At 47.6% G+C, this 17500-nt stretch overlaps 1 protein-coding gene across 1 annotated transcript in view; it reads right to left on the bottom strand.

Moving 5' to 3' along the window:
• Positions 1-11548, bottom strand: part of LOC121843880 (ankyrin-2-like) — a 70714-nt gene extending 59166 nt beyond the window's left edge. Inside the window, exons 1-2 of the mRNA XM_042313742.1 lie at positions 11423-11548; positions 6298-6399 (exon numbers count right to left, since the gene is read on the bottom strand). Coding sequence (XP_042169676.1) covers positions 6298-6399; positions 11423-11548 — 228 coding nt within the window. The remainder of the gene's footprint in view (positions 1-6297; positions 6400-11422) is intronic.
• Positions 11549-17500: the final 5952 nt, after the last annotated feature.

Below are 17500 nucleotides of genomic sequence, written 5' to 3'. Positions count from 1 at the left end.
TATGGGCTGTGGTCTAAACCACCCTGTTCCCTATACACTACACTACACTACTACCCTATGGGCCGTGGTCTAAACCACCCTGTTCCCTATACACTACACTACACTACTACCCTATGGGCTGTGGTCTAAACCACCCTGTCCCCTATACACTACACTACTACCCTATGGGCTGTGGTCTAAACCACCCTGTTCCCTATATACTACACTACACTACTACCCTATGGGCCGTGGTCTAAACCACCCTGTCCCCTATACACTACACTACTACCCTATGGGCCGTGGTCTAAACCACCCTGTCCCCTATACACTACACTACTACCCTATGGGCTGTGGTCTAAACCACCCTGTCCCCTATATACTACCCTACACTACTACCCTATGGTCCGTGGTCTAAACCACCCTGTCCCCTATATACTACACTACACTATTACCCTATGGTCTGTGGTCTAAACCACCCTGTCCCCTATATACTACACTACACTACTGTGGTCTACCCCCTATGGGCCGTGGTCTAAACCACCCTGTCCCCTATACACTACACTACTACCCTATGGGCCGTGGTCTAAACCACCCTGTCCCCTATACACTACACTACTACCCTATGGGCTGTGGTCTAAACCACCCTGTCCCCTATATACTACCCTACACTACTACCCTATGGTCTGTGGTCTAAACCACCCTGTTCCCCTATACACTACACCCTACTGTGGTCTAAACCACCCTGTTCCCTATACACTACACTACTACCCTATGGGCTGTGGTCTAAACCACCCTGTCCCCTATACACTACACTACTACCCTATGGCCTGTGGTCTAAACCACCCTATTCCCTATACACTACAATACACTACTACCCTATGGGCCGTGGTCTAAACCACCCTGTTCCCTATACACTACACTACACTACTACCCTATGGGCTGTGGTCTAAACCACCCTGTTCCCTATACACTACACTACACTACCCCTATGGCCTGTGGTCTAAACCACCCTGTCCCCTATACACTACACTACTACCCTATGGCCTGTGGTCTAAACCACCCTATTCCCTATACACTACACTACTACCCTATGGGCCGTGGTCTAAACCACCCTGTTCCCTATACACTACACTACACTACTACCCTATGGGCTGTGGTCTAAACCACCCTGTTCCCTATATAGTACACTACACTACACTACCCCTATGGGCCGTGGTCTAAACCACCCTGTCCCCTATACACTACACTACTACCCTATGGGCTGTGGTCTAAACCACCCTGTCCCCTACACACTACACTACACTACTACCCTATGGGCCGTGGTCTAAACCACCCTGTCCCCTATACACTACACTACTACCCTATGGGCTGTGGTCTAAACCACCCTGTCCCCTATAGACTACACTACACTACTACCCTATGGTCCGTGGTCTAAACCACCCTGTTCCCTATACACTACACTACACTACTACCTTATGGGGTGTGGTCTAAACCACCCTGTTCCCTATACACTACACTACACTACTACCCTATGGGTCGTGGTCTAAACCACCCTGTTCCCTATACACTACACTACTACCCTATGGGCTGTGGTCTAAACCACCCTGTCCCCTATACACTACACTACTACCCCTATGGGCTGTGGTCTAAACCACCCTGTCCCCTATAGACTACACTACACTACTACCCTATGGGCCGTGGTCTAAACCACCCTGTCCCCTATACACTACACTACTACCCTATGGGCCGTAGTCTAAACCACCCTGTTCCCTATACACTACACTACACTACTACCCTATGGGCTGTGGTCTAAATCACACTGTTCCCTATACACTACACTACTACCCTATGGTCCGTGGTCTAAACCACCCTGTCCCCTATACACTACACTACTACCCTATGGGATGTGGTCTAAACCACCCTGTCCCCTATATACTACCCTACACTACTACCCTATGGGCCGTGGTCTAAACCACCCTGTCCCCTATATACTACACTACACTACTACCCCTATGGGCTGTGGTCTAAACCACCCTGTTCCCTATACACTACACTACACTACTACCCTATGGGCTGTGATCTAAATCACCCTGTTCCCTATACACTACACTACTACCCTATGGGATGTGGTCTAAACCACCCTGTCCCCTATATACTACCCTACACTACTACCCTATGGGCCGTGGTCTAAACCACCCTGTCCCCTATATACTACACTACACTACTACCCTATGGGCTGTGGTCTAAAACCACCCTGTTCCCTATACACTACACTACACTACTACCCTATGGGCTGTGGTCTAAACCACCCTGTTCCCTATAGACTAAACTACACTACTACCCTATGGGCTGTGGTATAAACCACCCTCTTCACTATACACTACACTACTACCCTATGGGCCCGTGGTCTAAACCACCCTGTCCTCTATACACTACACTACATTACTACCCTATGGGCCGTGGTCTAAACCACCCTTTCCCTATACACTACACTACACTACTACCCTATGGGCTGTGGTCTAAACCACCCTATTCCCTATACACTACACTACTACCCTATGGGCTGTGGTCTAAATCACCCTGTTCCCTATACACTACACTACACTACTACCCTATGGGCTGTGGTCTAAACCACCCTGTTCCCTATACACTACACTACTACCCTATGGGCTGTGGTCTAAACCACCCTGTTCCCTATACACTACACTACTACCCTATGGGCCGTGGTCTAAACCACCCTGTCCCCTATACACTACACTACTACCCTATGGGCTATGGTCTAAACCACCCTGTCCCCTACACTATACTACTACCCTATGGGCTGTGGTCTAAACCACCCTGTCCCCTATAGACTACACTACTACCCTATGGGCTGTGGTCTAAACCACCCTGTCCCCTATAGACTACACTACACTACTACCCTATGGGCTGTGATCTAAACCACCCTGTCCCCTATACACTACACTACTACCCTATGGGCCGTGGTCTAAACCACCCTGTCCCCTATACACTACACTACACTACTACCCTATGGGCTGTGGTCTAAACCACCCTGTCCCCTATAGACTACACTACTACCCTATGTGATGTGGTCTAAACCACCCTGTCCCCTATAGACTACACTACACTACTACCCTATGGGCTGTGATCTAAACCACCCTGTCCCCTATACACTACACTACTACCCTATGGGCCGTGGTCTAAATCACCCTGTTCCGTTGTTTGTTTATGTTATATAAAACATATTAATAAACCTATGACTTATGACCTAACTGAATAACTCACGAAACAGACGCTGTGTGTGTGTGTGTGTGTGTTTTTAACTTACGACACAGAGGCTGTGTGTGTGTGGGTGTTTAACTTACGACACAGAGGCTGTGTGTGTGTGTGTGTGTGTGTGTGTGTTTTAACTTACGACACAGAGGCTGTGTGTGTGTGTGTGGTGTGTGTGTGTGTGTGTGTGTGGTGTGGTGTGTGTGTGTGTGTGTGTGTGTGTTTAACTTACGACACAGAGGCTTTTAAAGACCAACTGACATGTGAGCTGAAATATTAAGTCTATTACATAAGATAGAGACAGGACCCACAACAACTACCCTGATACACACACACACACACATACACATACACATACACACACACACACACACACACACCACACCATACACACACACACACACACACACACAGCCTCTCTCATTCCCTATATAGTTATATACTGCTGACTAGCACCCATTCCCTATATAGTTATATACTGCTGACTAGCACCCATTCCCTATATAGTTATATACTGTTGACTAGTACCCATTCCCTATATAGTTATATACTGTTGACTAGTACCCATTCCCTATATAGTTATATACTGTTGACTAGTACCCATTCCCTATATAGTTATATACTGTTGACTAGTACCCATTCCCTATATAGTTATATACTGTTGACTAGTACCCATTCCCTATATAGTTATATACTGTTGACTAGCACCCATTCCCTATATAGTTATGTACTGTTGACTAGCACCCATTCCCTATATAGTTATATACTGTTGACTAGCACCCATTCCCTATATAGTTATATACTGTTGACTAGCACCCATTCCCTATATAGTTATATACTGTTGACTAGTACCCATTCCCTATATAGTTATATACTGTTGACTAGTACCCATTCCCTATATATAAACACTGCCCTGTTGACTAGTACCCATTCCCTATATATAAACACTGCCCTGTTGACTAGTACCCATTCCCTATATATATATACACTGCCCTGTTGACTAGTACCCATTCCCTATATATATATACACTGCCCTGTTGACTAGTACCCATTCCCTATATATAAACACTGCCCTGTTGACTAGTACCCATTCCCTATATATATACACTGCCCTGTTGACTAGTACCCATTCCCTATATATATATACACTGCCCTGTTGACTAGTACCCATTCCCTATATATAAACACTGCCCTGTTGACTAGTACCCATTCCCTATATATATACACTGCCCTGTTGACTAGTACCCATTCCCTATATATATATATACTGCCCTGTTGACTAGTACCCATTCCCTATATATAAACACTGCCCTGTTGACTAGTACCCATTCCCTATATATAAACACTGCCCTGTTGACTAGTACCCATTCCCTATATATATATACACTGCCCTGTTGACTAGTACCCATTCCCTATATATATATACACTGCCCTGTTGACTAGTACCCATTCCCTATATATATATACACTGCCCTGTTGACTAGTACCCATTCCCTATATATATACACTGCCCTGTTGACTAGTACCCATTCCCTATATATATATACACTGCCCTGTTGACTAGTACCCATTCCCTATATATAAACACTGCCCTGTTGACTAGTACCCATTCCCTATATATAAACACTGCCCTGTTGACTAGTACCCATTCCCTATATATAAACACTGCCCTGTTGACTAGTACCCATTCCCTATATATAAACACTGCCCTGTTGACTAGTACCCATTCCCTATATATAAACACTGTCCTGTTGACTAGTACCCATTCCCTATATATAAACACTGTCCTGTTGACTAGTACCCATTCCCTATATATAAACACTGCCCTGTTGACTAGTACCCATTCCCTATATATAAACACTGTCCTGTTGACTAGTACCCATTCCCTATATATAAACACTGTTGACTAGTACCCATTCCCTATATATAAACACTGCCCTGTTGACTAGTACCCATTCCCTATATATATACACTGCCCTGTTGACTAGTACCTTATTCCCTATATATAAACACTGCCCTGTTGACTAGTACCCATTCCCTATATATAAACACTGGCCTGTTGACTAGTACCTTATTCCCTATATATATACACTGCCCTGTTGACTAGTACCCATTCCCTATATATATACACTGCCCTGTTGACTAGTACCCATTCCCTATATAGTTATATACTGTTGACTAGCACCCATAGTTATATACTGTTGACTAGTACCCATTCCCTATATATATACACTGCCCTGTTGACTAGTACCCATTCCCTATATATATACACTGCCCTGTTGACTAGTACCTTATTCCCTATATATATACACTGCCCTGTTGACTAGTACCCATTCCCTATATATAAACACTGCCCTGTTGACTTGTACCTTATTCCCTATATATATACACTGCCCTGTTGACTAGTACCCATTCCCTATATATATACACTGCCCTGTTGACTAGTACCCATTCCCTATATATATACACTGCCCTGTTGACTAGTACCCATTCCCTATATATAAACACTGCCCTGGGGCATCGTCTTTAGACCAGAAGAAAGAGTGCCTCCTACCGGCCCTCCAACACCACTTCCAGCAGCATCTGGTCTCCCATCCAGGGACCAACCCTGCTTAGCTTCAGAAACCAGCCATCAGGGGGATACAGGATGGTCCCCCATCCAGGGACCAACTCTGCTTAGCTTCAGAGGCCAGCCATCAGGGGGATACAGGATGGTCCCCCATCCAGGGACCAACTCTGCTTAGCTTCAGAAACCAGCCATCAGGGGGATACAGGATGGTCCCCCATCCAGGGACCAACCCTGCTTAGCTTCAGAAACCAGCCATCAGGGGGATACAGGATGGTCCCCCATCCAGGGACCAACCCTGCTTAGCTTCAGAGGCCAGCTATCAGTGGGATACAGGGTGGTCTCCCATCCAGGGACTGACCAGGACCAACCCTGCTTAGCTTCAGAGGCCATCAGTGGGATGCAGGGCGGTGCTGCTGCTGACTAAAAAGTTGTGTGTCTAGCCGTTCGTTGTCACAGCAACCTCCAGTGGTTCTTACCTGGTTACAGGTACTGATGTCAACTCCGTCTTTCAGGAACTCCAGAACCTTGTCCAGGTTCCCCGCCCTCGCAGCACGCAGGAAACTAGTGTTACTGTCAGACTGGAGAGAGAGAGAGGGGGTAGAGAGAGGAGAGGGGGTAGAGAGAGGGAGAGAGAGGGAGAGAGAGGGAGGGGGTAGAGAGAGAGAGAGAGAGAGGGAGGGGGTAGAGAGAGGAGAGGGGGTAGAGAGAGGGAGATAGAGGGAGGGGGTAGAGAGAGATAGAGAGAGAGGGAGGTAGAGAGAGGGAGAGAGAGAGAGGAGAGAGGAGAGAGAGAGGGAGGGGGTAGAGAGAGGAGAGGGGGGTAGAGAGAGGGAGAGAGAGGGAGGGGGGTAGAGAGAGATAGAGAGAGAGGGAGGTAGAGAGAGGGAGAGAGAGAGAGAGAGAGAGGAGAGGGGGGGTAGAGAGAGGGGTAAGGGGGTAGAGAGAGGGAGAGAGAGGGAGGGGGGGTAGAGAGAGGGAGGGGGTAGAGAGAGGGAGAGAGAGGGAGGGGGTAGAGAGAGATAGAGAGAGGGAGGGGGTAGAGAGAGGGAGAGAGAGGAGAAGGGGGTAGAGAGAGGGAGAGAGAGGAGAAGGGGGTAGAGAGAGGGAGAGAGAGGGAGGGGGGTAGAGAGAGAGAGAGAGAGGGAGGGAGGTAGAGAGAGAGAGAAGATTGGACAGTAAGTATTATATACATATATATATATACACTGTAGCTGTATAGATATATATTATATACGTAACATCGGTATTTAATGGCACTCTGATTGAGTGTGTGTGTGTGTGTGTGTGCACCACCATTGACCTACCACTGATCTACCACTGATCTACCACTGACCTACCACTGACCTACCACTGACCTACCACTGATCTACCATTTACCTACCACTGATCTACCACTGACCTACCATTGACCAACCACTGACCTACCACTTGTCTACCATTGACCGACCACTGACCAATCACTGACCTACCACTGACCTACCAATGATCTACCACTGATCTACCACTGATCTACCACTGACCAATCACTGACCAACCACTGACCTACCACAGACCTACCACTGACCTACCACTGATCTAACACTGACCTACCACAGACCTACCACTGATCTACCACTGATCTACCACTGACCTACCACTGACCTACCACTGACCTACCACTGACCAATCACTGACCTACCACTGACCAATCACTGACCTACCACTGACCAATCACTGACCTACCACTGACCAACCCCCTCTGGGATAAACATCATCACATCATTATATAGGAACTAGGAAACATCATCACATCATTATATATAGGAGCTAGGAAACATCATCACATCATTATATAGGAACTAGGAAACATCATCACATCATTATATAGGAGCTAGGAAACATCATCACCTCATTATATAGGAGCTAGGAAACATCATCACATCATTATATAGGAACTAGGAAACATCATCACATCATTATATAGGAGCTAGGAAACATCATCACATCATTATATAGGAACTAGGAAACATCATCACATCATTATATAGGAGCTAGGAAACATCATCACATCATTATATAGGAGCTAGGAAACATCATCACATCATTATATAGGAACTAGGAAACATCATCACATCATTATATAGGAGCTAGGAAACATTATATAGGAGCTAGGAAACATCATCACATCATTATATAGGAGCTAGGAAACATCATCACATCATTATAGGAACTAGGAAACATCATCACATCATTATATAGGAAAACATCATCACATCATTATATAGGAACTAGCATCATCACATCATTATATAGGAAACATCATCACATCATTATATAGGAGCTAGGAAACATCATCACATCATTATATAGGAGCTAGGAAACATCATCACATCATTATATAGGAACTAGGAAACATCATCACATCATTATAAGGAACTGGCGATCCTGTCACAGAGAGGCTTTATGTTCAGAGTATTAGCATGTCAGCTCCATGGAATCTACTCGCCCCGATATGACCCTACACCCCCACAGGGTTAAGGGTCAAACACCTCACACGAGAGGTCGACTGACATGCATGCACACACATGCACAATCTTCCCTCTCTCTCCCTCCTTTTCCACTTCCTCCCTTTGTCTTCCCTTTCTTCATCCCTTCCTCTGTCGCTCCACTACACTCCCTACATCCCTCTCAACATCTCATCTCTCTCATCTCTCCCTACTCTCTCCACCTCATCTCTCTCTCCATCTCATCTCTCTCTCCATCTCTCCATCTCATCTCTCCCTCTCTCTCCATCTCATCTCTCCCTACTCTCTCCATCTCATCTCTCCCTCTCTCTCCATCTCATCTCTCCCTCTCTCTCCATCCCTCTCTATCTCTCCCTCCCTTCAGACCTCTCTATCTCTCCCTCCCTCTCTTCAGACATCTCTATCTCTCCCTCCCTCTCTTCAGACCTCTCTATCTCTCCCTCCCTCTCTTCAGACCTCTCTATCTCTCCCTCCCTCTCTTCAGACCTCTCTCTCTCCCTCCCTCTCTTCAGACCTCTATCTCTCCCTCCCTCTCTTCATACCTCTCTATCTCTCCCTCCCTCTCTTCAGACCTCTCTCTCTCCCTCCCTCTCTTCATCTCTCTATCTCTCCCTCCCTCTATTCAGACCTCTCTATCTCTCCATCCCTCTCTTCAGACCTCTCTCTCTATCTCTCCCTCCCTCTTTTCAGACCTCTCTATCTCTCCCTCCCTCTCTTCAGACCTCTATCTCTCCCTCCCTCTCTTCAGACCTCTCTATCTCTCCCTCCCTCTCTTCAGACCTCTCTCCCTACTCTCTCCATCTCATCTCTCCCTCTCTCTCCATCTCATCTCTCCCTCTCTCTCCATCTCATCTCTCTCTCCATCTCTCTCCCTTTCTTCATCCCTCTCTATCTCTCCCTCCCTTCAGACATCTCTATCTCTCCCTCCCTCTCTATCTATCTCTCCCTCCCTCTCTCTCCCTCCCTCTCTTCCCTCTCTCTCTCCCTCCCTCTCTTCATACCTCTCTATCTCTCCCTCCCTCTCTTCAGACCTCTCTCTCTCCCTCCCTCTCTTCATCTCTCTATCTCTCCCTCCCTCTCTTCAGACCTCTCTATCTCTCCCTCCCTCTCTTCAGACCTCTCTCTCTCCCTCCCCTCCCTCTTTCAGACCTCTCTCTCTATCTCTCCCTCCCTCTCTTCAGACCTCTCTCTCTATCTCTCCCTCCCTCTCTTCAGACCTCTCTATCTCTCCCTCCCTCTCTTCAGACCTCTCTATCTCTCCCTCCCTCTCTTCAGACCTCTCTCTATCTCTCCCTCCCCTCTCTTCATCTCTCTCTATCTCTCCCTCCCTCTCTTCATCTCTCTCTATCTCTCCCTCCCTCTCTTCAGACTCTCTCTATCTCTCCCTCCCTCTCTTCAGACCTCTCTCTCTATCTCTCCCTCCCTCTCTTCAGACCTCTCTCTCTATCTCTCCCTCCCTCTCTTCAGACCTCTCTCTATCTCTCCCTCCCTCTCTTCAGACCTCTCTATCTCTCCCTCCCTCTCTTCAGACCTCTCTATCTCTCCCTCCCTCTCTTCAGACCTCTCTATCTCTCCCTCCCTCTCTTCAGACCTCTCTATCTCTCCCTCCCTCTCTTCAGACCTCTCTATCTCTCCCTCCCTCTCTTCAGACCTCTCTCTCTCCCTCTCTTCATCTCTCCCTCCCTCCCTCTTCAGACCTCTCTCTCTATCTCTCCCTCCCTCTCTTCATCTTCATCTCTCCCTCCCTCTCTATCTCTCCCTCCCTCTCTTCAGACCTCTCTATCTCTCCCTCCCTCTCTTCATCTCTCTATCTCTCCCTCCCTCTCTTCAGACCTCTCTATCGCTCTCATACCAGTAAATCAAGTTGACATTGTGGAACAGAACCCTGGTCGTTGTCAAGGTGATGTTCTAGGTCGCAACTCCCAGTACAATACAAATGTATATATGTATATATATATATATACATATCCGGAGGATGGAGGATGGGATGGAAGGAAGGAGGTAGAGGAGAGGGAGAGGGTGGAGGGAAGGAAGGAGGTAGAAGAGAGGGAGAGGGAGAGGGAGAGGGAGAGGGAGAGGGAGAGGGTGGAGGGTGGAGGGTGGAGGATGGGATGGAAGGAAGGAGGTAGAGGAGAGGGAGAGGGAGAGGGGAGGGGTGGAGGGTGGAGGGTGGAGGATGGGATGGAAGGAAGGAGTTAGAGGAGAGGGACAGGGAGAGGGAGAGGGAGAGGGAGAGGGAGAGGGTGGAGGGTGGAGGATGGGATGGAAGGAAGGAGGTAGAGGAGAGGGAGAGGGTGGAGGATGGGATGGAAGGAAGGAGGTAGAGGAGAGGGAGAGGGAGAGGGAGAGGGAGAGGGAAAGGGTGGAGGGTGGAGGATGGGATTTATATATATATCTATCAAAACTACTAACTACATACTATAACTAAACTGTATATATCTATACTACTAACTAGATACTATAACTAAACTGTATATATCTATACTACTAACTACATACTATAACTAAACTGTATATATCTATACTACTAACTACATACTATAACTAAACTGTATAATCTATACTACTAACTCATACTATACAAATAGTCTCTGGTCTGCAGAGTTTATCTCTATACTAGATCTGCCAGAGTTTTCTCTATACTAGATCTGCCATTCTATCTCTATACTAGATCTGCCAGAGTCTATCTCTATACTAAATCTGCCAGTCTATCTCTATACCAGTGTTTATATTCTATCTCTATACTATTTCTGCCAGTGACCCTGACATTCACACAACACATCTGTCATCTGGTGCCACCCCCTCAACACTAATCACTCCTCACATACATCACAATGGGGCTAAGACCACACACACACACACACACACACACACACACACACACACACACACACACACACACACACACACACACACACACACACACACACACACACACACACACAAGCATCACGTCACTTTTAGTTGTTGTCTAATCTGCTGAACTGCTGAACACACAATTACATCACAAACCCAGTTCTGGGTATTGGGACACGACCTGTGTGTGAGTGCGTGTGTGTGTGGTGTGTGTGTGTGTGTGTGTGTGTGTCTGTGTTACCTGGCGTTGGCGCTCTGCTCTCTCTCTGTGTCGTCTGCGTCTCTCCCTGGCTTTCTGTATGGCTCTGAGCTCGGGGGGCTGCTCTAACTCACGAGCCTTCTTCAGGTGAGCTGCCGCGTGGGCCATGGCTCACACACACACACCACACACACACTCTTTCTAGCTGACTTTTAGTCAAGCAAAACTTGTCTTTCGCTTAAACTCTCCCTCTCTAACTCTCACACACACTTTCTCAGACACACTCTCCGTCTGTCCTTTAGGTAAAAACACTAGTAGACTAGTTATGAAGTATGGAGCTGAAGATCCTCTTGAGGTCCAGTCTTCAGTCTAGTCAACAACACGAAGCTGGAGGTTCTCTTGAGATCCAGTCTTCAGTCTAGTCAACGATACGGAGCTGGAGGTCCTCTTGAGATCCAGTCTTCAGTCTGGTCAACGACACGGAGCTGGAGGTCCTCTTGAGGTCCAGTCTTCAGTCTAGTCAACGATATGGAGCTGGAGGATCCTCTTGAGATCCAGTCTTCAGTCTAGTCAACGATATGGAGCTGGAGGTTCTCTTGAGATCCAGTCTTCAGTCTAGTCAACGATATGGAGCTGGAGGATCCTCTTGAGGTCCAGTCTTCAGTCTAGTCAACAACACGAAGCTGGAGGTTCTCTTGAGATCCAGTCTTCAGTCTAGTCAACGATATGGAGCTGGAGGTTCTCTTGAGGTCCAGTCTTCAGTCTAGTCAACGATATGGAGCTGGAGGATCCTCTTGAGGTCCAGTCTTCAGTCTAGTCAACGATATGGAGCTGGAGGATCCTCTTGAGGTCCAGTCTTCAGTCTAGTCAACGATATGGAGCTGGAGGTCCTCTTGAGGTCTAGTCTTCAGTCTAGTCAACGATATGGAGTTGGAGGATCCTCTTGAGGTCCAGTCTTCAGTCTAGTCAACGATATGGAGCTGGAGGTCCTCTTGAGGTCCAGTCTTCAGTCTAGTCAATGACACAGAGCTGGTGCCATGAGTATCCAATAGATCAATTATTAATCGAGTTTCCATGTCTATTATCTATGTATTCATCTATGCATGCTAATGAGCCAGTTGTATTGCCTCAATGGTCTTGTCTGGCATGTGTTGAATGTAGTTGGTCAGCTGGTAGTCACCTGGTAGTCACCTGGTAGTCACCTGGAAGTCGTCTGGAAGTCATCTGGAAGTCGTCTGGAAGTCGTCTGGTAGTCATCTGGTAGTCATCTGGTAGTCACCCGGTAGTCATCTGGTAGTCACCTGGAAGTCGTCTGGTAGTCACCTGGTAGTCACCTGGAAGTTGTCTGAAAGTTGTCTGGTAGTCACCTGGTAGTCACCTGGTAGTCGTCTGGACTGAAATACCAGTAAATGTGATGATGTCGTAAAAATCCCTTTTGGTAGAAAACAGTAAGTCCTTTACTGGTTCCCCTTGTTCTTAACCAACCAGACTGAGATCATGTGTTTTAAGTCCTTCCTCCCTCTGTTCCCTCTCTTTCTCTCATCCCTTCTTCCTCCCTCGCGGACCCGATGGAGAGAGTGTTGTCAGGACATGAGAGACAAAGACACTAAGACTACTGGAGCAACTCTCTCTCTGTCTCTGTCTCTCCGTCTACCTCTCTGTCTCTGTCTATCTCTCTCCGTCTCTCTCTCTCTCCTTGTCTCTCTCTCTCTCTCTCTCTCTCTCACAGACACATCCACGCCCACTATGAATCATTCAGGTGTGTATAATAACAGTATGAGCAGGGATAACTGAAAAGACGGAGGGAGATACAGAAGTAGAGCCTTATTCACACCCACACACACACACACACACACACAACACACACACACACACACACACACACACACACACACACACACACACACACACACACACACACACACACACCCCAGGGGATGACGGTGCTCCAGATGTAGCAGCAACTCTCAGTTGTGTGAGCAACAGCAGGAGATTGTTGAGCGAGTTGTGTGTGTGTGTATATATGTGTGTGTGTGTGTGTGTGTGTGTGTGTGTGTGTGTGTGTGTGTGTGTGTATATATGTGTATATGTGTGTGTGTGTGTGTGTGTGTGTGTGTGTGTGTGTGTGTGTGTGTGTGTGTGTGTGTGTGTATGGGGTTTAGTAAGGCACTGAGCCAACAGCCAACCTACTGCTAGAGCTACAAACACTCCCTGACCCTGTCCCCAAATACACTACATAGAGAGGGAGGAGGGAGAGAGGAGGGAGGGAGGAGGGAGAGAGGAGGGAGAGAAGAGGGAGAGAGGAGGGAGAGAGGAGAGAGAGAGAGAGAGAGAGAGGGAGGGAGGAGGGAGAGAGGAGGGAGGGAGGAGGGAGAGAGGAGGGAGAGAGGAGGGAGAGAGGAGGGAGAGAGGAGGGAGAGAAGAGGGAGAGAGGAGGGAGAGAGGAGAGAGAGAGGAGGGAGGAGGGAGAGAGGAGGGAGAGAGGAGGGAGAGAGGAGGGAGAGAGGAGGGAGAGAGGAGAGGAGGAGGGGGAGAGAAGAGGGAGAGAGGAGGGAGAGAGGAGAGAGAGAGGAGGGAGGAGGGAGAGAGGAGGGAGAAAGGAGGGAGAGAAGAGGGAGAGAGGAGGGAGAGAGGAGGGAGAGAGGAGGGAGAGAAGAGGGAGAGAGGAGGGAGAGAGGAGAGAGGAGGGAGGGAGGAGGGAGAGAGGAGGGAGAGAGGAGGGAGGAGGGAGGAGGAGGAGAGAGAGGGAGAGAAGAGGGAGAGAGGAGGGAGGAGGGAGAGAGGAGGGAGAGAAGAGGGAGAGAGGAGGGAGGAGGGAGGAGGGAGAGAGGAGGGAGAGAGGGGAGGAGGAGGGAGAGAGGAGGGAGAGAGGAGGGAGGAGGGAGGGAGGAGGGAGAGAGGAGGGAGAGAAGAGGGAGAGAGGAGGGAGGAGGGAGGAGGGAGAGAAGCGGGAGAGAGGAGGGAGGAGGGAGAGAAGAGGTTATAAGAAAGTCTGAGTTACGTATAACCTGTCTCTATCTAATAGTCCTCATCCACTACTGTCTCTATCTGATAGTCCTCATCCACTATCCACTGTCTCTATCTGATAGTCCTCATCCACTACTGTCTCTATCTGATAGTCCTCATCCACTACTGTCTATATCTGATGGTCCTCATCCACTACTGTCTCTATCTGATGGTCCTCATCCACTACTGCCTCTATCTGATGGTCCTCATCCACTACTGCCTCTATCTGATGGTCCTCATCCACTACTGTCTCTATATGATGGTGCTCATCCACTACTGTCTCTATCTGATAGTCCTCATCCACTACTGTCTCTATCTGATAGTCCTCATCCACTACTGTCTCTATCTGATGGTCCTCATCCACTACTGTCTCTATCTGATGGTCCTCATCCACTACTGTCTCTATCTGATGGTCCCCATCCACTACTGTCTCTATCTGATGGTGAGTGTTAGTCCTCATCCACTACTGTCTCTATCTGATGGTCCTCATCCACTACTTTGTCTCTACCGCCCTCAGCTGTTTAGTGTTCGTCCTCATCCACTACTTTGTCTCTACCACCCTCAGCTAGTGAGTGTTCGTCCTCATCCACTACTTTGTCTCTACCGCCCTCAGCTGGTGAGTGTTCGTCCTCATCCACTACTTTGTCTCTACCGCCCTCAGCTGGTGAGTGTTCGTCCTCATCCACTACTTTGTCTCTACCGCCCTCAGCTGGTGAGTGTTCGTCCTCATCCACTACTTTGTCTCTACCGCCCTCAGCTGGTGAGTGTGAGGAAGTGCAGCCCAACCCAGTGGCACCAGATTTCTCTCTGTCTCAGGGCCGAAGCTTAACTGAGAGCTTCTCCATTTGTAACACAAATCCCTAATTGACATCGATACAACGTTTCATATGAAAGTCTGGGTTACGTATAACTTGCACAGGAGGCTGGTGAGGGGGACGGCTCATTTTAATGGCTGGAATGGAGTGAAGGAAATGGTAACAAAAACATGGAAATGTTTTGGATGTGTTTGATGTGTTGGTTAACAGGGTCGGGGGTCAGTATGATGTGTTGGTTAACAGGGTCAGGGGTCAGTATGATGTGTTGGTTAACAGGGTCGGGGTCAGTATGATGTGTTGGTTAACAGGGTCAGTATGATGTGTTGGTTAACAGGGTCGGGGTCAGTATGATGTGTTGGTTAACAGGGTCAGTATGATGTGTTGGTTAACAGGGTCAGAGGTCAGTATGATGTGTTGGTTAACAGGGTCAGTATGATGTGTTGGTTAACAGGGTCAGGGGTCAGTATGATGTGTTGGTTAACAGGGTCAGTATGATGTGTTGGTTAACAGGGTCAGGGGTGTATGATGTGTGGGTTAACAGGGTCAGTATGATGTGTTGGTTTACAGGGTCAGGGGTCAGTATGATGTGTTGGTTAACAGGGTCAGTATGATGTGTTGGTTAACAGGGTCAGTATGATGTGTTGGTTAACAGGGTCAGTATGATGTGTTGGTTAACAGGGTCAGTATGATGTGTTGGTTAACAGGGTCAGGGGTCAGTATGATGTGTTGGTTAACAGGGTCAGGGGTCAGTATGATGTGTTGGTTAACAGGGACAGTATGATGTGTTGGTTAACAGTGTCAGGGGTCAGTATGATGTGTTGGTTAACAGGGTCAGGGGTCAGTATGATGTGTTGGTTAACAGGGACAGTATGATGTGTTGGTTAACAGGGTCGGGGGTCAGTATGATGTGTTGGTTAACAGGGTCAGTATGATGTGTTGGTTAACAGGGTCAGTATGATGTGTTGGTTAACAGGGTCAGTTTGATGTGTTGGTTAACAGGGTCAGTATGATGTGTTGGTTAACAGGGTCAGGGGTCAGTATGATGTGTTGGTTAACAGGGTCAGTATGATCTGTTGGCTAACAGAGTCAGTATGATGTGTTGGTTAACAGGGTCAGGGGTCAGTATGATGTGTTGGTTAACAGGGTCAGTATGATGTGTTGGTTAACAGGGTCAGGGTCAGGTTGATGTGTTGGTTAACAGGGTCAGGTTGATGTGTTGGTTAACAGGGTCAGGTTGATGTGTTGGTTAACAGGGTCAGTATGATGTGTTGGCTAACAGGGTCAGTATGATGTGTTGGTTAACAGGGTCAGTATGATGTGTTGGTTAACAGGGTCAGGGGTCAGTATGATGTGTTGGTTAACAGGGTCAGGGGTCAGTATGATGTGTTGGTTAACAGGGTCAGTATGATGTGTTGGTGTTAACAGGGTCAGTATGATGTGTTGGTTAACAGGGTCAGTATGATGTGTTGGTTAACAGGGTCAGTATGATGTGTTGGTTAACAGGGTCAGTATGATGTGTTGGTTAACAGGGACAGTATGATGTGTTGGTTAACAGGGTCAGTATGATGTGTTGGTTAACAGGGTCAGTATGATGTGTTGGTTAACAGGGTCAGGGGTCAGTATGATGTGTTGGTTAACAGGGTCAGTATGATGTGTTGGTTAACAGGGTCAGTATGATGTGTTGGTTAACAGGGTCAGTATGATGTGTTGGCTAACAGGGTCAGTATGATTTGTTGGCTAACAGGGTCAGGGGTCAGTATGATGTGTTGGTTAACAGGGTCGGGGTCAGTATGATGTGTTGGTTAACAGGGTCAGGGGTCAGTATGATGTGTTGGTTAACAGGGTCAGTATGATGTGTTGGTTAACAGGGTCAGTATGATGTGTTAGTTAACAGGGTCAGTATGATGTGTTGGTTAACAGGGTCAGGGGTCAGTATGATGTGTTGGTTAACAGGGTCAGTATGATGTGTTGGTTAACAGGGTCAGGGGTCAGTATGATGTGTTGGTTAACAGGGTCAGTATGATGTGTTGGTTAACAGGGTCAGTTTGATGTGTTGGTTAACAGGGTCAGTATGATGTGTTGGTTAACAGGGTCAGTATGATGTGTTGGTTAACAGGGTCAGTATGATGTGTTGGTTAACAGGGTCAGGGGTCAGTATGATGTGTTGGTTAACAGGGTCAGTATGATGTGTTGGTTAACAGGGTCAGTATGATGTGTTGGTTAACAGGGTCGGAGGTCAGTTTGATGTGTTGGTTAGCAGGGTCAGTATGATGTGTTGGTTAACAGGGTCAGTATGATG

This window comes from Oncorhynchus tshawytscha, unplaced genomic scaffold (assembly GCF_018296145.1).
Source record: "Oncorhynchus tshawytscha isolate Ot180627B unplaced genomic scaffold, Otsh_v2.0 Un_contig_17884_pilon_pilon, whole genome shotgun sequence".
Taxonomy (NCBI): Eukaryota; Metazoa; Chordata; class Actinopteri; order Salmoniformes; family Salmonidae; genus Oncorhynchus; species Oncorhynchus tshawytscha.
Note: the sequence above shows the minus strand (reverse complement) of the source record. Positions and strands in the feature narration are given on the sequence as shown.